The following is a 22,239-nucleotide window of genomic DNA, read 5'->3' on the forward strand; positions in this document are numbered from 1 at the left end:
TCAGTAACCTTTTCCTACAGATGAATCTTACCTGTAACAGTAAAAAAGAAAACTCTTAGCACAACTCTTAGACAGTTGAAGCTTCTGTAAAACTCTCCAGAATATCTCCAACCACACACACACTTAGAAGCAACACTTAGATGAAGCAACCAAGCTCTATTAGCCAAGCTAATGACAACAGCCCTTATATACTCCTCAAATCACCTCCCACTAGGAATGTTTAACACCTGGGCAGGCCTCTGCTTATTAGCAAACAATAGCTAATTTACACAGCAATCAATAGCAAGTAGCTACCTAATCAAATCAAATGCCTTATAATTACCAACAGGAAATCAAACCTTGTGCAATCAGTAACCTTTTCCTACAGATGAATCTTACCTGTAACAGTAAAAAAGAAAACTCTTAGCACAACTCTTAGACAGTTGAAGCTTCTGTAAAACTCTCCAGAATATCTCCAACCACACACACACTTAGAAGCAACACTTAGATGAAGCAACCAAGCTCTATTAGCCAAGCTAATGACAACAGCCCTTATATACTCCTCAAATCACCTCCCACTAGGAATGTTTAACACCTGGGCAGGCCTCTGCTTATTAGCAAACAATAGCTAATTTACACAGTTCTGTGCACTCTAGCATATAGCATAGAACCCTTATGGTACATGTGTCTTCTAGTCAGGACTTGTACAGCAAGATAATGATCCAAAAACATAATTTCAGACTATATCATCACAACTACCTTAGAAAAAAGTTGGTAGACTTCAAATCATGGAATGGCGACTACAATCTCCATCAAGCTAGTTTGGGATTAACTGGAAAAAAGGTTGAAGGAAAAGTAAAACTACAAGTGCAAGCCATTTGTGGGATCGTCTACAATAATGTTGGGAATAACATTCAGAACAATTTATAATTGCCATTGTAGAAAGAATGCTACGTATGTGTGTGGCTGCTATACCTCCCAAAGATCTGATTCCAATGCCTATATATCTATAATTGGTTTTGTTCTATGCTTTCATATTAAAGTACACTAAGACATTAAGCTTGCACAAATTTTAATAACAAATGGGAAAACCGAGTATGTATTTATATACAAATATATATAAAGAGCTCGACACGCTGTCTTGGAAGTTACAAAAGCAAAAATTGCCTGGGTGCAGTCCACAAAATGTGTGAAACAGGAATAAAAGATGCACTTACAGGTCTTCTGCTAAATGTTTTACTGTGAAAAATCCATGTAAAAAAGAAAAACAGATTGACCCCACCTGGTTTTCTGTATATGTAATTGTATTTTTGTTAAAGTGTACATGACATATTGTTGACTTATGCCTGTAATTCTTTATAACTGTGTGTAACTCATTTTGGGACAGTCATTAAATATGACACTTTTATTATATGATGAGCCTTTTTCTGCCAACTTTAAAGGCTCTGACCTTTTTCTGTGCAAATATTCAGCTGGAAACAGAAGCAACCTTTGAGTTATTCGAAGCTGTTAATAGTTGACCAGAGTGCTTTGAAGAGGGAGTAGGAGGAAGTGACAATTGATGAATACAATCACTGTAGTCTCTATTATTGTTTGAGCATCTCTGATAAAACCAGCTGGGCTTTGCAGAAGAGGTATGGCACAGAAAACATGATGGATATTTATTTTAATCTTCTATTTTTGATCGTGCTATTATTGCCACCTCAAAGTCACGCATACTGTAGGAATAATACCTATATACTAAATGTGATATTGTTGAATGATACAACGACAGAATGGAATCTAGATTATATCACACCAGCAGTGGATCTTGGACTGAAAATAGTCAAAAAGGAACTCGAAAATGAAGGTAGGTTTCTGAAAAAAACATTATGGTTTTTGTATTTGTATGAAAAAGTGCTTGCAAACCAACAAGGCTATCCGTGAATATGTTTAGGAGACTGTAAAAGAATTGTCTCTTGTTGGTATATTTCTATTTAACCAGTGTTAATTTTGGCAGAAAATTTAGTTTTAGTCAGTCTTTTGACTAAAAAGCCATTTTAATTTTCATCGTATTTTGAATATATGAATTGTTTTAGTTTTAGTCCAGTTTTAGTTGACTAAATCTTCAGTAGATTTTAGTTTAAATAAATCTCCAGTAAATATTAGTCGACACAACTAAAATCTAAGGGGTGTAGTTAAAGCCTCTATCTGTCTCTTTTGCCCCTTCCACAACACCTCTGTGGCTCTTTGCCCCCCGCCTCCCGCCCCCCTCCCAGCCCATTTGTGTGTCTCTTTCTCTCCATAGCCCCATTTGTGGGTCTCTTCTCCCCAGCTCTTTGTCTATTTCTCCTTTAGCACTTTGTCTCTTTCTCCCCCCGCCCCTCTATGCCTTGCTTTGTTTCCCCCAAGCCTCTCCATGCATCTTATCCTCCCCCACATGTCTTATTCCTCAGCTGCCCATGTGTTTCAGTTCCCCCCAGCTCCTCCACATGTTTCATTCCCCCCAACCCCCTTCATGTGTTCATTTCCCAAACCCAGTCCCTCCATGTGTCTCATTCTCCCAGTTCCCCCATATGTCTCAAAATTGTAAGTCGACAAAATTAACACTGCATTTAACAGAGCATCATCATAAACCAGTGGTTTGTATTTTAAAAGGATAAGTATGTGTGAGATTTGACAAGTTTAAATCTTTGAGATGAACAGAGGAGATCTATAAGTGGGCAGTTTTGAAAATATACACAGTTGAATGGAAAAAAACATGATATCTAGTATTCTCTAAAGCAAGTCAATTAATCCATAATTTGCTTGGCAGAGGAGGTTGGTCCATAGGGACTGGTGTCCCTTAATCTAGTTCTATTGAGAAAATAGAAATAAAAAAGCAAGTATAATGGGATAGTAAAGACTAATGATAACTTAGTTTGAAGAAACATATCTGCCATAGCTAATTCTGTGCACCCCATACCCCACCCAGCAAATTGACAGCGCCAGGAGCTGCTCACGACTGAAAACAAATCATGTCAAGAGTCTAGGGTATTTTTTTAATTTAGATATTGGTTAAAGACTGCTCAGATATGCTTAGTCTGCTCTGACAGGGTTTATGATATCACCCATCGATGGCTTGCATATCTTTCTTTCTTCTAAGGCTGCCAGTAGGTAACAGCATTGGGAACAGGGAGTCAGTTCTCTTTAAAGTGGTTGTTGCTTCCAAAGTATATTTATCTATAGGTTTAAAATGCTCTTAAACATGGACTGACCTCTTATATATGTGAAGATGTTGCATACTTAGGGATAAATAGAAAGAGCCCAAGTTCAAGCGAGGCAGCACCCCACCATTTCAAAACTTCACCAGCCATTCATGGCATGGACTTAAAGGAAAATTTCAATACTAGAAATAAGACATTTAATTTTAATGCTAAAGTGTTCCTTTTCTATTTTAGAATTGGCCTTCTCCCCCTCATCCTAAAAAAACTATGTTATGTACCTCAAATCCAGCAGCAAGACTGTGTTTTCACTGCAGCTCTGCTATGCTCAGGGGAGGTCATCAATAATGTTGATTTCCTGACCAATCCAAAGCTTTGCCTACAGAATCATTGTACACATGGCACATGTGCAGCAATTGCCTCAATCAGCTTATGCAGAACTATTGAAACCAATGCTTCTCTATGACAAGTCCACACTTCCACTTTAGCGACCTCCTGTCTAATTAAGAACCGGACGCTATTAAAAAGGGATTTATAAAAATGTTGATTTATCTTAAAAACAGCACTTATATAAAATAAGGCCTCAAGGGTATGTCTTCTTTACCTCTAAAGGACTTCAGCAAATAGTTCAAGGGTTTAGAATATTCCTTTAAATGTATCCTCAAAATGCTGTGTATGTTATTTGTCTATGTGTGACTTCTTAGTCTTTGTAGAAACAATAACTATTTAAACTAGTTATTATGGAACATATAGTGAAGTGTCCTTATATTTGTTAAATAAGCAAACATGCGTAAGAACTAATTTTCTGGGAGCTTTTCTGCAAACACGAGTCACAATAGAAATGCTGTTATCTCAATAGAAAGTGTAATTGAAAAGACAGCATACTTGGAAAATCTGGATGACCATGTTTATTATTGCTTGAATCTTGAACCAACATGTGCCTTTAGATTATGAACTATAAGGGTTAGGCTGTTAGGGTGCAGTAATGTCTACATGTGTATTGTACTTTCTAATAATAACTGATACTACATCTTCGCTAATGTTCATACTGTATTTTCTTCATTAAGTGCTGCCCCCTGCAGACAGCTAAGTGGAAGGAATGTACTCCTTATTTTAGTATAGTATACAAGTGACGCTATTCATGCTACAAATACAGCAAGGGGATTTAAGAGTACCAAGGCTTAGTTTGTTCCCTCTCTGTAGATGGAATCTGTGCATTGACCATAAGAATTCTCTTTCACTGCACCTTCTCTAGTCATATGTTGCAAGGTTTTAGTAAGATCTGGTATATAGGTGACATCCCATTGTTCTCGATATAATTAATCAATGTATACAATGAGCACCGAGCAGCAAGGAAGAAGAGACAAAAGTATGTGCTGTTGTCGTGCTGTGGCTTAAGCATTGCTGTTAGCAGTTGCATGTTTGCCGAGCTTTGGCAACACTGTGGTGAAATCACTGACTTTCCTTCCTCATTCAGCGACAATTCAGCCCTATATCTGCCACTGATATCTGGGACATCATGAGGTGGAAAACAAAGAAACTTAAAATCCACTCAGGGGATGGTAATTGGAGGATCTGAGATCTTTTCCTGGCGATGCCTAGGCCTAAAATGGCGTCAAGACTTACACTGTCTATCCTCAGAGGAGAATTTACTAGACGCACCAGATACCATACCTGAATGTGAAGACTCAAACACCTACTTACAGCTAGAGGACCTGGGGACTCCGGGGCACTAAGGGAGACATTCTGGGCCTTATGAAAAATATATGCATCCTTTTCTGCGCAGATCTGGCGGTGATACGGGAAGAGCTGACTGCAATCACGGATAGGGTGAAAGCAACAAAAGAGGATGTATCCTCCATGACACAATGTTAAGTTGGCACAGTGGAACATATCCAACAACTTCAGTCCTCACACTGGGCCATGCAAGCCAGACTGGTTGCGCTTGATGATGCATGACAGCACAATAATCTTAAAATATGGGGCATAGCCGAATCCATCGATGTCTTACTTCACTTCCAGTTGTTTCGGGACAAGATGGCAGTTATAGAGGAGCTTGAATCTAAGGTCCCTTTCAAATTTGAGGAGATGCAGCTAAAATTCATGCAGGTCCATTGTAGAGCCACGCTGGCATTCAGTCCATTGGGTCACCCAGACCTTCCAAGAGCCCGATATTAGGTATAGATGGGGTCCAACCTGCATCCTCATACAAAAGAAGGTACCACATACCGCCGTCCTTCACAGTGGATTCAGACTCTTTCCTCACTGAATTGGGCCTTAACCAGCCCACTCCCAAATCCCCGTCTTCTGGCTGTTTCTGGGACATTCTGAATATTGTCACCTTTGTGCCTTGCTCTGCTGCACACACTGGCTGAGACAGTTGTGACCAGGGCCGGACTGGGAAAAAAACTTGGCACGGGCATTTTTTTATCACAGCAGCCCACTAAGAAGGGGGCGGGGCAGAGAGGGTGTGTTTTGGCATCACCAATGACAAACATGCCCCCTCTCAATGTGAGCATGTTGGTTCAATGTTTTTCCAGGGCAGACCATGCACAGAGCTCTGCTGAAGAGCTCTAGCATGAAAAAAGGCCCTGTATTTGTTCTGCACAGTGCAAGCAAATTTAATAACATGCTTGCACTGTGTTTCCTTGCAACTTGTCTCTGGTGTGTCTTTAAATGGGATATCAGGAGACAAAAGGGCCAGGAAGAGTATTGTGCATATGTTAGGAGCCTGCTTGTGGGATTGCATGTGTCTAGAGTGAGCTGATTGTGGTGTGGTATGTGGCTAGGGGCTGTAGAGTGTGTGTGTGTATAAGGGATGTAGCAAGTGTGTGCATATGGGCAATAGTGTGTGTGTGTATATAGGTGATGTAGAGTTTGTAGGGGTTGTAGAGAGTGTGTTTAGGGAATGTAATAGAGTGATGTGTGTGAGAGTGTTGTGTGTGAGGGTGATGTGAGTTATGTTTGTGAGGGTGATGTGTGTGTATTTGTTAGGAGGAATTGTGTGTTGGGGGGTAAAAACAAACAAAAAAAAACAGGCATTATATCCCCCCTCTTCTTACCTTTAGCCTGGGAGGGGGGACTGGCACGGTGGTGCCTGGGAGGGGGGACCAGCACTCTCACTCCTGTGAGGCTAGAGTTCACTCTCGCGAGATCAGGGGCGTTTCCATGGCAACGTTCCGGATCTCGCAAGAGGAACCCGGCAGAGCTGCAAGATAGAGCTCCGCCGTGTCGTCCTCTCCCTTCCCAGCCGCATGTCTGTGCAAGTGGGCCGCTGAGTGAGATCTTTGATCTCCCCACCGGCCCGTCATGAAAAATCCTGTGACCTCCCATGTCGGCCTCGGCCCATGGACATCGTGGCCCACCAGGCATTTGCCCGGTGTGCCCGATGACCTGTTCGGGCCTGGTTGTGACATTTCTAAAGCTATGATATTCCATTGTGTAGTGTATAATGCAGCTAGAGAAATTGTAACAGATTCATAGTTTTATAATAGCTTATAAAGGCTTCACCCAGTTGGGCCTTTACATAACATAAGACTAACCAACTTTATCCTGGTAGCTCAAACACTAAGAAGTTGAGGCCACTAAGTTTGCCTAGTCCGTATTAAATACAAAAACTTTTGGCCTGACCGTTTATATCCTCATTAGAATTGGTGTTAATTTCAAGGGGGAATTAGTAAGAAAGTTTTGGTCTCTATTACATCCCAAAGCTGGGCATCTGTTTCATAACAAGACTCGTTCTCTCTACCAAGAGGTAACTTTTATGCGAGTCAGAACGCATAAGAAATTATTCTAAATCCACCCACCTCCAGACTTCGGAGGGGTAGGTCACATGGCAATTTAGGCCAACTGTGTAGCTAAATAGTAAAAATACAAGTAGGAGACCCAATCCTCCCTTTTGTTTAGGGTGATACAGTGACTGTGGGCTACTTTGTATTTTATTCTGCCAGATAAAATTGTCTATCACAGTTTGTCAAGTATTTTTTATTAAAACCTATCAGAACGGCCTGGAATAGGATAAGCAGTCTAGGCAGGACTTTCATTCTCATTGTGTGTATTTGACTGATCCAGGAAAATTGGTTTATCAGTCCAACAGTCTAAGTCATATCTTTTTTTTTTTTTTTTTCAATTTGTATTTTTTATTCATTTTAGAACAACATATACAATTTTTTTTTTCCAATATATTCAGGTTAAGTGAAATATGTGAGCATATTGACAACGTATTGGGGATAAAAGTAAAGGGATCAACAGTGGGAAACAGTAATAGAGTGTAAGGTAGTCTCTAAGATGCCTCTGTGGTCATTAGAGGACCTTTAGGATCAGTGTCCAGTAGCAGAGTCCTGTGGACCATTGTAGCACGGTGTGTCGCAAAGGGGTCTGTATAACTCCTTCTTTCTCTGTGTGGTCTCTGTTATTTATCGGGTCTGGGTTTCGCAGCTTTAGGTAGTGGAGTCAGCTTCTTAATGGTGATGGTGGGTGGTACACTGTGTCGGCGTTTGCTGACACCCTCTGAGTCTCCCGGGTTTTTGGTGGGAGGGGGGGTGTTTTGCTGTGGAGTGGTTGTCAGGCCTGCCCTAAGTCATATCTTTTAAAGTGTTCCTTAAACCACTGTTTATGGTTTAGTGAGTCCACTTCACCTCCTGAAAGGGTGAAATACTACGATTAGAAGCTTCTCATTCTCGTCTATGTGGACAGATCTTGATATATTTACCAAAGAGAAGGAATTGTAAAATGCTTAAAATAAAGAACTGTTATATAGAACTGTAAATATTCTAAAAATGTCCAATGTTCATAATCATCTTTGTGTCAACGCTGAAATCAGTTATTAAAAATCAATAACGTTATAAATACTAAAGTGTACAGGTGCTGCTGGACTTCTTCAGGACCATACAGCTCATTTGTGGTAAATTCTGGATTTAGTTGTACATCAGATGGGACCATATTTCCTAAACATGAACAACACAAGGAGAATAATCCTGTAGTGAAGCACAGTAAATTACTTATTAAAGCATATATAAAACAACTAAAAGATAGCTCTTGACAGCAAATAAGTAGGAGCATTATCATATGGCATTTAGGGGGGTTACTACCGGTGAGCAAAACCCACAGAGTGATTTACTAGATTGCTAAATCAAAGTGAAATTAAAATTGGAAATCTTGATTTACGGTAGATAATTTTTCAATTGGGTTATTTTGACCTTATTTGAAATTCACTTTGAATTCTCGCTTTCGTAAATTAACCCTGACAGCTCCCTTGCAGTAGATGTTGGCAGACCTCGAACCAGATATAACAATGCTGGTGATATGACAGAACTGGATTTGCCACCACATAAGAATAGGGCATATGTATAACATATAACATCATTAAAGTGACAAACTAGAACGATGCTATCAAGATGTTGTATCGTCAGACAACATAATCTCTCATAGTTTAAGGCTATGATAGATAGAGTCAACCTGATTGCTTTACCAAAAAAATGTAAATCATTTGGCTTCTGATTGCCTGGCCAGCAGTGCAGAGTATGCATTACTGTAGGGAGTAGACACATTTTCATTAAATCAGGTTTTGAAGATACAAAAGATTATTTTCCTCATTGCAATATTTGTCTCATTTCATCTCCCAAGGAATATGTTTGAAGAATAACATCATCATGGTTCCTGGTGATTTATTGCTAAAAGGATACATCATTATTGCTGTAGTTCATCATTGCTAAAACTGATATCTACAATATTGTAATAAATACAAGTCACAAGGATGTGTTATTGCTGGAGTTCATTACTGTAAATTTGCTATCTACAATATTATATAAAACAAGTTATATTCCTTCTCTTTTTGTTCAGGTATAAATATCACACTCAATGCGACTTATCACATTTTTACGACAGACCTTTACTCAACGTCAGGTTGTGTTTCAAGCGGCTGCGAAGGAGTTGAAAAGCTGAAGTATCTTCATGTAAGTAATAGTTTAGCATAAACGATCATTTTGTAGTATTAATGAATAAAAAATAAAGTTGCTTCACCATTTACTTTTCTTTCATTCTGCAGAAAAATTTTCTGCTGGGCTGTGCAATCCTGGGCCCCTCTTGTACTTATGCCACCTACCAGATGCTTTCGTGAGTATAAAGCCAAAGGGATCTAGTATAAACATTTTTTGTTTAGAGCACCAAAATGATGCTGTACTGGGAATAGTGATTAAAGATTGTAATAAAATATAGACAAGCAGATAAATATAGCAATACAAAATGTGTTCTGTACACTTTCAGCAAGCTACGGTCTTAAGAAGAATGTATAATGCAAGCTACAGACGGTTTGCTTATCTGTTACAGGCAAATACCAAAAATATGTTTTGGATAGCATGTAGACGAGAATATAATAATGTCATTAGCCAAATAATTGAGTGAGCTTTAAGGAAGCATGGTCTACATGGTGTGAGATGGAGAAATATGAAGATCATATGATAGTAAGCTCCAGCAATGTTGGATGTCACGCGTAAAGTCCTGTAGATGCAATAGGAAAGATTTTGGTACGAGAATTGGAATAAATGTCTTGTGAAAATGACCTATATTCTGAACTTTTGCAACAATGACTACATACGACCAACGATTTCATGATATATCTTAGTTGTGGTCACTATAACAATTTCATCTTGTTGAAGTCGTAGTTCCATAAATATGTCCTCTTTGTCCTATCCCCCTCTTCTTTTTCATTCTCTTCTAGCCATGCCCCCAAGCCCTCTGATGATACTTCCAAGCTCTCATACTGACTCATGTCATGACGTCAGATGTTCTATTCTTCCTCCTTTTAATTCTTACCCCTTGTTCACACCACCACACCATGCCCTCTCGCATTCCTTCCCCTCCTTTGTTTTGATCGCCAGGAACGGGCAGTAGGCAGGCATTACCAGCAAGAGGATCTCTCACTCAGCTCATCTTGCTGCTTATAAAATGCTCACGCTGCTTTCATGCATGGTGTAGCATTCAGTGATTCTGACAGAGAAGTATTGTGCTCAATTCTTCTCTGTGACAAGCATTTGATTGGGGGATCATAACGAGTGTTGCACATGTGCCTTAGGTCCACAATGCTTCTTTATGAGAAGCAGTAAATTGGGCCAATGACATCAGACTTCATGTAGCAAAGAGGGCAGAGTGGACTGCTGAGAGGGAACTGCTTTCAGCACATGAACAAAGGTAAGTCAGTGTTTATTTAAGTAAAAATTTGAATTGTAACTAGGGTACAATAAAAATAACTAATGAAATAAAACAGAGGCGATAGAAAAAAGAAAATGTTTGAGTACAGTGTTCTTTTAATATGTGCTGCTATGTCACTTGCTACCTGAAGCAAAAATAGAAGAATCTCCAACGCTGTCTAACTTGCAGTGATAATTATAATTTTCTCCACATGCATATTTGCATATTACTTGAATAATTATTACCTATAAAATAATACAACATTGAATATTTTTCTTTCAGGCTGAGGAGCACGTTTGTCCCACTGATTTCAGCTGGTAGTTTTGGTTTATCTTGTGACTTCAAACAATACCTCACCCGCATTTTACTCCCGGCCAGAAAACTGATGTATTTCTTTTACGAGTTCTGGAGATTTAAGTCGCCCTCGATCAAACCAGACAAGTGGCAGTCTGTCTACATCTACAAAAAGGATAACAATAGTGAATCCTGCTACTGGTAAACCAAAGTGTAAACTACTTGAAGCACATTTATTAGCATTTTTTAATTACTAACCCTGTAAGTCATTAAAAAATAATACAAATAAAAAGCCTGTGGGGCTCACTAGTACATACAAGGTTTTATACCTCCTCTATGTACCGACTCTCCATGCCGCGAGTAGGAGCATGTCTAGTGGTTGTTTGCTACGATAAAAGTCTAGTGAGTGGGCTACAACTATTGGTGAGAATGTAATCGAGTCCTGTTAGGGGAAAATGGTAGACATACCAGCATAGTCTCCTGCTTCCTTATTGCATACTAATATCATAATGCTCCAGTGTAATATCTGTCCTGTAGCTAAAAACTTATGGATCTTCCTAGTGACTAAAAAATGGCACATGGGGGGCGGAGCCTGATCACCTAGCGGAACGGACGTGGGTGAGACGAGCTCCGGTCCGACGGGACGAAAAAACTGTGAAATCGGCGGATAAACAGCCCCAAAACACACCGGGGTACACCACCCATGCCGGGGGTGCCCAGGTGAATCGAGGGACACATTTCTGGTGCCTGTCGGGGCCGGGGGTGCGAAACGCCGAGTGCGGCCTACAGGAGTTGGAGCCGGGGAGAGGCGGCCGCTCTCCCCGACACGAGACCCCTTACGCGACCTCATTGATCTCCTACCCCCCCTTTTGAACCGGTGGGGGTAATCCCGGTCCCCACTGGCTACTCGGACCAGGACTGTTGGTGAGCCGCACAATTACACAGCCTGCAGGAGCACAAGACCATCAAGGCATAACCAAAATGTCCCCCAAGCAAGGGCCAAAATCGAAAAATACGAGCACCCAGTCACCTTCACATCCCCTGATGGCTCTGGACTGGCTTTGTAAGAGCTTCTGGGTGACGCTAAGTGAGCGAGGAATGGCCTACCACCAGGCAGTGAAAGCGGTAGCCTCCTGGATCAGACCCGTTACCCGACGCCCCCATTATGAGCACCCACCTCGGGCACCCAGGACGGCCGGCCGGCGATGCAGACGCCAACGATCGACAAGGCGGGAAACTGCGCCATGCCAGTTGAACGCATGCACCCGCTCCCACCTACAAAGGAGCATGTGCACCAAGCTAAGCCTACCTGCTAGCAACTCATCAGACCCAAGAACCTCTGACCAGAGCGGCACGAAGCAACCTCTCAAGGATCGCGCTGCACAACCGCAAGAGGCCGCACAGGAGAAAGCCTCGCTGAATACCACTAGAGCGGAAATCAAGCCCAAGGACCCCATAGACGGGGCCAGCGGTGCCAGCAATCGAGACATTCCCACACTGGGCATAGGCTGAAGTGCCTTTCATCCTGCCCCACAGCTCACAGACCTTGAACTGATCCATGTGGGCACATCCCCTCAGATGCTACCAGATAAAGCCAGAACACCCTGATATCTATTCGGGTTTGTAGCCCAAGTATCACTGAACTTTATCTATGGCTGGGGGCGACCTTTTGCCAATGTTATGGTTTACTATGCCGTTGACTTTAAACACTCCTCACACGCTAGCGCAAGCTGTAGACATACAAGCAGACAGTAAGCTTACCTAAGCAACTAGCTTACAATATCACAGCAGTTCCTTCCCATTGAGTATAATATTATCTTTTTGTTCATAATCGTTGCCAGTGGTTTCATAATCTGTTGTATTTTGCGCTCTTTAACAATATAAACGTGCACTGTCTTTCATGTCACACTATGGACACACATTTAGCATACAATGCACTGCACAGCCTTGTTTATATTAGGAATGTACATTTCAGGGTTTCCTTCTTTGTCACTCCTCTGAATACTCCTACCTGACGTGTGCATCTTGTTAAATCATTTAAACTAAATGAGAACCTAAGCTGTCGAAATATTGATCTCATTAATCTAAAAATGTGCCTGACAAACGAATGCCACAACTTGTACTGCAAATGTCTACCAATTTTTCTTGATGTCGCTGTTGTGGTGCACCAAGGCTTTTTGTTACTTTTGTGCACAACAAAAATAAAGAATAAAAAAAAAACCCAAAAAAAAAAAAAAAACGGCACATGAATACTCTGGTAGTAGAAGGGTTAGGGGGCATTCTTTTTGCCCATGTTAAAGGAACACTCCAAGCACAATAGTCATTACAGCATGCTGTAGTAGTTGTAGCTCTGGGAGTGCCTTGGCGCTCTCCATTGAACATCAAACCTATTTCTTACAACTTGTCTTCTTACCTGGCATCCCCAAGGCACTGCTCCCTGCCTCCTTAAAGTCAGAAGTAAGATTCTAAAGCTTTTGAATAGGAGCTTCTGTTAAGCTCTGTGTCACGGTGCCTGATCGGCACCATTTGACTGCAACCAATCGGTGCGGTCACGCTGCAGGAGGGAGAGGTTACCCACCTAATCTAGTGGCATCTGATGTAGCCACCTGGATCCAGCATTATGGAGGATGCCAGACACTGCAGTACTAAATAGCGCCACCACCAAAAATGTCATATGTGACGTAAATGTGCGTGCGTTTTCAATGCACACATGTTTTGGGGTGGTAGGTCCCATTTTGAGCAGAGTTTTGGGGTTATTTATACCCAGACCTGCTAGTGTTCATTGCCATGTTGTGGTTTCCACTACTTTGGTTATATGAGAGCACGTTTGGTATATTGTTATTCAGGTTTTTGATCTTGGCTTGTTCTGACTATCCATTTTTCTGGTATCCCTAACCCTTTGGCTTTGTCTTCTCGTTTATGCTCATATTTGTGTCCCTGACTTCGGCTTGTTTCTGACTATTCTTTCTATGTTAAATCTGACCATTCTAAGGCCCGGTAATACGTTTATCACTTTTGGTCTATTCTATGTTTTTGACTTAATTCTGCATGAATACTCTGGTAGTAGAATATAGGCCGGTGAAATAGCTCAGTGGGCTAATGCATCAGCAGAATCTGTTCTAACCCTTGGGTCGCAGGTTCAGTCCTTCCGAGGTAGATAAAATGAGTACCGTTAAATTGGGTGATAGTAACAACCCCTGGTTGTTGGGCTAAGGTAACAGCCCCAGGACGTACTTGGAAACCAGAGTAATCTGAATGTACCTTTCCTGGTTAAATACTTTGTTATTATGTTGGACCACAGCTCCATCGTGACAAGGCCAGCTCTTTGACTGAGAGCATCAGTCAATAGCTCTTAGCCCTGCAACTTACTACCTGACATCTTATATTGGGTGAGTGCTACTGCACTCTTGGCACCATAAGCACTACAGCGTGTTTCTGAAATATAGTCTTTTTTTGGAGTGTTCCTGTAATATATTCTATTTTTTTTTATTCTCTAACATGCAGGAGTGGCCAGTGCATTTTTTTTTCCAAAACATATTAAGCGTCATAAAAATAAATGGCATTTTAATATATGTTTATGGGATATACTCCTAGGAGTTCCCAGCAGACATTAGAGCATGTTTGTTCCAGTCAAACATTGTTTCATAATTCATGTGATAGTTATGTAATAATATGTATGCACTACATTAAGACTAGCATTTGATATTTAATCTGCTTGTTTGAGTAACACTGAATTGCAGCTCAAATAAGGAGCAGGATAATTATTCTATTTTCCTAGTTAAAGTTTGTCAACAAAATACGTCTAAATTCATCCAAAAATCAATGCTTAGTAAATACATTGTATTCCAAGTTGTGCTTTTTTTTTCTAGCCCAGAGATGTAGCTAGGTCACTTGTCACTTGTCACCCAGGGCAGAAATCTATGTTGTCCCCACTCACCACCAAACATTAAACTTTTGTGTGTCACTTTCGCACCCACTTATCCCTTTGTGTGCATCTCCTAATCCCCCTTTCAACCTTATGTTATTATTATTAATATTTATAAAGCGCCAACAAGTTCTGCAGCGCTGTACAATGGGTGGACTAACAGACACGTATTTGTAACGAGACGAGTTGGACACACAGGAACACAGGGAATGAGGGCCCTGCTTAATGAGGTTACATTCTAGAGGGAGTGGGGTATAGTGACCAGGGCCGGTGCAAGGATTTCTGCCGCCCCCTCATGTTACTCACTCACTGACAGACACACACGCTCACTGACAGGCACACAGACACACTCACTAACACACATACACTCACTCACTGATACACACACAGACAGACACTCACTGACAGACACTGACACACACATACACTCACTCACTCACTGACAAACACACACACAGGCAACACTCACTGACACTCACGGAGATTTGTAAGCAAGTATCAGGATCTTAAAGGACCACTATAGTGCCAGGAAAACATACTTGTTTTCCTGGCACTATAGTGCCCTGAGGGTGCCCCCACCCTCAGGGGACCCCTCCCGCCGGGCTGGATGGAGAGGAAGGGGTTAAACTTACCTCTTTCTCCAGCGCCGGGCGGGGAGCTCTCCGCCTCCTCTCCTCCTCTTCGGCTGAATGTGCATGAGTGGCAAGAGCCGCGAGCGCATTCGGCCAGTCTCATAGGAAAGCATTTACAATGCTTTCCTATGGACGCTGGCGTCTTCTCACTGTGATTTTCACAGTGAGAAGCACGCAAGCCCTCTAGCGGCTGTCAATGAGACAGCCACTAGAGGCTGGATTAACCCATTTATAAACATAGCAGTTTCTCTGAAACTGCTATGTTTATAGAAAAAAGGGTTAACCCTAGCTGGACCAGGCACCCAGACCACTTCATTAAGCTGAAGTGGTCTGGGTGCCTATAGTGGTCCTTTAAGTTGAGTGCTACGGGACTGACAGAGGGGGAGGCGTGGGAGGTGTGGGCAGACAGAAAGATGAGCCTCGCCGCCGCATTCATTACAGACTGTAACTGGGAAAGTTGGGAACACGTAAGACCACTGAGAAGCGGATTACAGTAGTCAAGGTGAGAGAGGACAGCGGCATGGACAAGCATGCGAGCTATGTTTTTGAGATGGAAGCAGCAGAATGTTCTCCAGAAGGCTACCTTGCTTATTGCAACTGGATCAGCTGAAGGTGGACTGAGTGGTGTTCTTATGTGAGGCAGGGAAGTTTTAAATTCAGACTGTGGGAGATATATATTAGATAGATAAATAGATAGATAGATTGATTGTGTGTCTCTTAAACCCTTTCACCTTCTTGTGTGTCTCTTAACCCACATTAATTCTTCTGTATCTCTTAACCCCACCTACCTCTTGTCTGTTTCTTAACCCTCTTATCCTTTTTTGTCCCCCACATACATACACTGTGACGTGAATGAATACATACATATGCAATCATACATGCATACATACAAACATGGACAGGCACATTCACATACACAGACACACAATCACACACAGTTGCAACATAAATAATTACACCAGGGCACATGCTCTTTCAGACCCCTAGTTTCGCTAGAGGTCATGCCCTTTAGATAAGTATCCAAATGCATTTTCTGTACTTGGCAAAGAAACGTTTTAGTAACTATAATATGATCTTTCTCAGGTACATTAATGCATTAGATTCCCCAGTTTCTTACTTCAACTCGGCTCTGAATTTCAAAGAGATACTACGAACAGAGGAGGACATAAGAAAATACTTAAAAGAACAGAATCGAAAGAGTAACGGTATGAAAACAATCTCTATTCAGCTGTATAATAAGCAAAAAGTGTTTAGTACATTTCCCATTTATATATGTGTTCATTCATGTATTTCTAGTCTCTGCAAGGATATTTATGAGAATATATTAAAAATGAACAAAGTTAAAGTACGTTTTTATTTGTCAAAGAAAAATATTCTGATTATTTTTTATTTATTTTTATTCTGGCCATAACAAGGAATTAAAGGTTAAAACAGGCAGGGCTGGTCTATATATAATATATTTACTTTAATCCTTCAAGAGTTTGTTTGTGTTTCAGATTAAGTCCCCCGTTTCTGAAAATAGAAAAAGATAAAATAATGGAAAAAAATAAACAAACATGTCACTACAGACAAACATCAATGTAATCCATTACTGACATAGTCTCCTCTCAGCTACTGCCCTGCCTCATCAGTTGTGATGATGTCAATCTAGTCCAATGCTACTTACAGAAAAGCAATGCGGACTGTGATATAAAGGAACACTATAGTCACCTAAATACTTTAGCTAAATAAAGCAGTTTTAGTGTATCGATCATTCCCCTGCAATTTCACTGCTCAATTCACTGTCATTTAGGAGTTAAATCACTTTGTTTCTGTTTCTGCAGCCCTAGCCACACCTCCCCTGGCTATGATTGACAGAGCCTGCATGAAACAAAAAATTGGTTTCACTTTCAAACAGATGTAATTTACCTTAAATAATTGTATCTCAATCTCTAAATTGAACTTTAATCACATACAGGAGGCTCTTGCAGGGTCTAGCAAGCTATTAACATAGCAGGGGATAAGAAAATCTGAATTAAACAGAACTTGCAATAAAGAAATCCTAAACAGGGCTCTCTTTACAGGAAATGTTTATGGAAAGCTGTGCAAGTCACATGCAGGGAGGTGTTACTAGGGTTCATAAACAAAGGGATTTAACTCCTAAATGGCAGAGGATTGAGCAGTGAGGCTTCAGGGGCATGTTCTATACACTAAAACTGCTTCATTAAGCTAAAGTTGTTCAGGTGACTATAGTGTCCCTATAAGTGTGGCAGCTTCTGCATTATGCCAATTCAATTCTTCTCACAGAGATACACTGAACCCAATGCTTCTCATAGATAAGCAGTAATAGCATTCAACGTCATCATGCAAGGTGTGTTGACGCTGAACGTCATCACACCTTGAATAAATTGCTTGGCTTCAAAAGTAATCAGAAGGGTTTGTTTCTCATAAAAAGATTCATTGTCAAACAAAAATATTCGTTTATGGACGAATACAACAAATGCACAAGTCTATTATTTAATATCTTTCATGACTGTTTCTAATAAATTTTTAGTCAACTATTAGTTTATATAGTCATTACATCTGGACATTTTCTGAAATTTGCAATATTATTAGAATGTATTATTTTATTTATATATATTAGCAAAAGAGGATGGCACTCTAGATGTTCTTATAAAAATAAAACTTCAATGTTTCAGATTTCCATAAAATCTTTCATCAGGACCAGGTTATATATGGATTTTCAGCTTGTATAGAAGTGCTGATGTATTTGAGAGTGACAGTAGCAATTGTAATACTAACAAATTCAAATAGTTTATTACCCTCTGACCATGAAACTGAAAAAGAAAATCGTAAAAGCAAGACATGGCAAACTAAAATTTTAAAATCTATTTTTTCTTCTTCTAGTTTTCATTATGTGTGGGTCAGCCAATGATTTACAGATTCTGCAGAAAAACGTGAAAATTCCATCGGACATGGTCATCATTCTAATTGATATTTTTAAGTATGTGTTTTATTTTGTATTGACTTTTAATCTGTAGTCCTTATGAATTTGAGTTTGTTAAAAAATAGCCATGCAGTCAGAGGCATCTTAAGGTGAGTACTGGATGTACAGCACCTATGTACCTTAGCTAAAAGGCTGTCACAAAACTAAATTGGCCATAATGCATAGTGGACCACTGGTAAGTATTTTTTAAACCCTTACATAAAAGAGGTTTTTCTTAGCAATGCAAGCTGCCTACCAAGCTACTATAATGCACGGCACAAGAACAATATTTAGGCCCACTGCCTGTATTTACAAAAAGCCAGCAACTAGCCTTTTTGCTGTGGGACCAAAACGGGACAACTATGGACTGCTGGTAGCCCCTTCATTCACCATACTATGTCAAGATATGGCAGTTCCCAGAGCAATTCACCTGAATATTGAGTTTACAACATCATCAAGATGTGCATATTTACCCTGTTGAATGCACCTATAACAGTATAACACCCACCTGTCAGGGTACCTGAAGTCTCTACCTCGGAGGAGGTTAGATTTTCTAACGGCCGTCCTCTCAGGGGGGCTGATTCACCCAATCCTCACAGCTCTCATAGCCGTTTACACGCCGCCCGCGATAGCCCCGCTTCCTTTTATGACGCGGCGCTCAGGAGCCGACGTCATGACGGTAATCACGTCCCGACCTGTCAATCTAGTTCCGAACAACGAATCAGGGCTCGGCAGGGGCGGAGTCATCAATTAAAGAGCCACGGTATAAAATAGGGATGTGTGTAATGGTTCATTGCCCTGTCGTGGTTCTAGCTTGTCTGGTCACTCAGTGCTCTTATTACTGTTTGTCTTTTTGGTTCTGACTCGGCTTGTATTTTCGTTCCTGCTTATCTCTCGTATCCTTTGACCTCGGCTCGTCTCTCGCTTACCTGTTCTCTCGTTCCCTCGACCTCGGCTTGTCTCTGACCATTCTTTGCTTTCTCCTTACGTTAGTCCGGCCATTCTAAGGTCCGGTATACGTACCTAGCTCCGGTTTGTATTCTGCGTGTTGGATCCCTGTCCCGATCCTGACATTACGACAGGGCCAATGGATCCTGCAGGTACAAACGCTCAGATTGGTTCTCCTGACTCGAGATTTGAAGCCATGGACCATAGAATGGACCAGATGGCTCTGGCGCTGCAAGCATTGCTATCCCATCCTAGTAATCAATCAGAGGAGATGCGTACACCATCCATCTCTCTTGCTAATACAGGCCTAGAGGTAGCCACAGTGGGAGCCTCTTCCCGTGTTACTTCCCCTTTACACTATGGCGGTTCTCCGGATACCTGTCGAGGTTTCCTTAACCAGATAGGGATTCATTTTGAATTACAACCCCGCGCCTACCCTACAGACAGGGCGAAGGTTGGATTCATAATCTCGTTACTCATTGACAAAGCTCTTAGATGGGCTAACCCGCTGTGGGAAAATGATAATCCATTAGTCTATAATTATAATGCATTTGTCGCTACTTTTAGGAGGACTTTTGACCCTCCAGGAAGAAAGGTCAATGCAGCTAGACTACTTTTACGTCTTAGACAGCATAGCCAAACCCTTGTGGATTATGCGTTAGAGTTCAGATCCTTGGCGGCAGAGGTCAAGTGGAATGAACAGGCCTATATGGACGTATTTCTGAACAGATTATCAGATGAGATCCTAGATGAGGTTGCCACAAGAGATCTTCCTGAAAATTTGGAAGAATTAATTTCATTTATTTCTCAAATAGATGAACGCATGAGACAGAGGCAGAACACTCGAGATAGAACTCATAGACCTTCATTAAGACTAGCTCCCGCATTTCAGAATTCTGAATCTACAACTCTAGCTCTCCCAGAACCTATGCAAATAGGTAACACTCGTCTCTCAGAAAGTGAAAGACAATACAGGAGAAGGGAGGGTCTGTGTATGTATTGTGGAGTAAGAGGTCACCTATGCCTAAATTGCCCTAACCGTCCGGGAAACGCTCGCACCTAAGTTTCTCAAGAGGACAGGCCTTGGGTGTTTCTATCTTGTCCTCTATATATGATTACAAGGATCATAGGCTTCTGTTACCTGTTTCTTTAGCTTGGGAAAAGGGAGTACTTAATGCTATGGCATTGATAGATTCCGGAGCAGCTGAAAGCTTTATTGACCAAGCCTTTGTCACGAACCACTCTATCCCATCTCAGCTAAGGGATACACCCGTGGCCATTGAGGCCATAGATGGTAGACCATTATCAGACCCTGTTATTTTTCGTGAGACTTTACCAGTTAGGTTAACTATTGGTATTCTACACGAGGAGGGAATATCTCTCATGCTTATCTCATCTCCTTCAGTTCCAATAGTCTTGGGGTATCCCTGGCTTAAGAAGCATAACCCTATTATTGATTGGGAACAAGGTGAGATAATCTCCTGGGGTCAGGGTTGCCAGAAAGGTTGTTTACAGAAAATCTCACCGGTTTGCATAGTTGACGCACCAAGTAACTCTAACCAGTCCACAGATTTACGGATACCATCTCAGTACCTGGATTTAAAGGCAGTCTTTGATAAAAAGAGGGCTGATACTTTACCCCCACACAGGTCCTTTGACTGTAAGATTAGACTCCTGCCTGGTACTATGCCTCCGAGGGGTACTGTATATCCTCTATCCACTAAGGAGAACTTAGTCTTAGAGGAATACATACGGGAGAACCTAGACAAGGGATTTATTAGGAGATCCTCTTCTCCAGCCGGGGCCGGTTTCTTTTTTGTAGATAAGAAAGACGGCACTCTACGTCCTTGCATTGATTATTGGGGCTTGAATAAGATAACGATTAGAAATGCTTATCCTATTCCCTTGATTACTGAGTTATTTGATCGACTGAAAGGCTCCAAGATTTTTACCAAGTTAGATCTGAGGGGAGCTTATAACTTGGTGAGAATTCAGCAGGGTGACGAATGGAAAACGGCTTTCAATACCCGGTATGGCCACTATGAGTATACGGTAATGCCCTTCGGGCTTTGCAATGCTCCTGCTGTATTCCAGGACCTAATTAATGAGGTTCTTAGGGAATTTCAACATGAATGTGTTATAGTTTATTTGGATGATATACTAATACACTCTAGAGAGCCTGAGACTCACCACAAACAAGTCAGAAGGGTATTGCGTAAGCTTCTACAACATGGTTTGTACTGCAAATTGGAGAAGTGTAGCTTTGACCAATCTCAGATAAACTTTCTTGGTTACGTTATTTCTGGAGACGGGTTTAGGATGGACCCGGTTAAACTCCAATCAATTTTAGATTGGCCATTGCCCAAGGGACTCAAGGCCATTCAGAGGTTTATCGGATTCTCCAATTATTATAGGCGCTTCATTAAGGGGTACTCTTCTATTATTACTCCTATTACCAATATGACTAGACAGGGTGCTGATACCAAGACCTGGTCTCCTGAGGCGCTTGTTGCTTTCAGAACCCTCAAGGAACAGTTTGCCTCAGCACCGATATTAGTTCATCCTGACACCTCTTTGCCTTTTTTACTCGAGGTAGACGCCTCAGAGACAGGTATAGGCGCTATCTTGTCCCAAAGGCTAGGTTTGAATAAACCGCTGCACCCATGTGTTTTTTTTTCCAAGAAATTGTCTGGGCCGGAAAGCAGATATGATATTGGTGACAGGGAACTATTAGCGGTCATTATGGCTTTAAAGGAGTGGAGACATTTGTTGGAAGGGACTTTACACCCGGTTACTATTTTGACGGATCACAAGAATTTGTCCTATATAAGGGAAGCCAAGCGCCTGTCCGCCAGGCAGGCTCGTTGGTCTTTGTTCTTTACTCATTTCAACTACGTGCTCATATAGACCTGGTTCTAAAAACTCTAAGGCTGATGCATTATCCCGCCAACATGAACCTTCGACTATGTCTGATATAGTTTTTTCTTCTGTAGTTCCCAAGTGTAATATTGTTGCCAACACGAGCATCAAGATTCACTCCCCGTTGCTTGCTGAGATCAAGAAAGTACAGCATCTGGCTCCCAGACTTGTTCCTGGGGATCGGTACTTCGTTCCTCCTGAACTCCA

At 41.3% G+C, this 22,239-nt stretch overlaps 1 protein-coding gene across 1 annotated transcript in view; it reads left to right on the top strand.

The window, feature by feature from the left end:
- The first annotated feature begins 1,623 nt into the window (after positions 1-1,623).
- The window catches only part of GUCY2C (guanylate cyclase 2C), a 103,632-nt gene continuing 83,016 nt past the window's right edge, over positions 1,624-22,239 (top strand). The window contains exons 1-6 of the mRNA XM_063427406.1: positions 1,624-1,828; positions 9,003-9,115; positions 9,208-9,275; positions 10,632-10,844; positions 16,284-16,405; positions 18,087-18,183. Of these exons, the coding sequence (XP_063283476.1) occupies positions 1,630-1,828; positions 9,003-9,115; positions 9,208-9,275; positions 10,632-10,844; positions 16,284-16,405; positions 18,087-18,183 (812 nt within the window). The 5' untranslated portion in view covers positions 1,624-1,629. The remainder of the gene's footprint in view (positions 1,829-9,002; positions 9,116-9,207; positions 9,276-10,631; positions 10,845-16,283; positions 16,406-18,086; positions 18,184-22,239) is intronic.

Source organism: Pelobates fuscus, chromosome 7 (genome assembly GCF_036172605.1).
Source record: "Pelobates fuscus isolate aPelFus1 chromosome 7, aPelFus1.pri, whole genome shotgun sequence".
Lineage (NCBI taxonomy): Eukaryota > Metazoa > Chordata > Amphibia > Anura > Pelobatidae > Pelobates > Pelobates fuscus.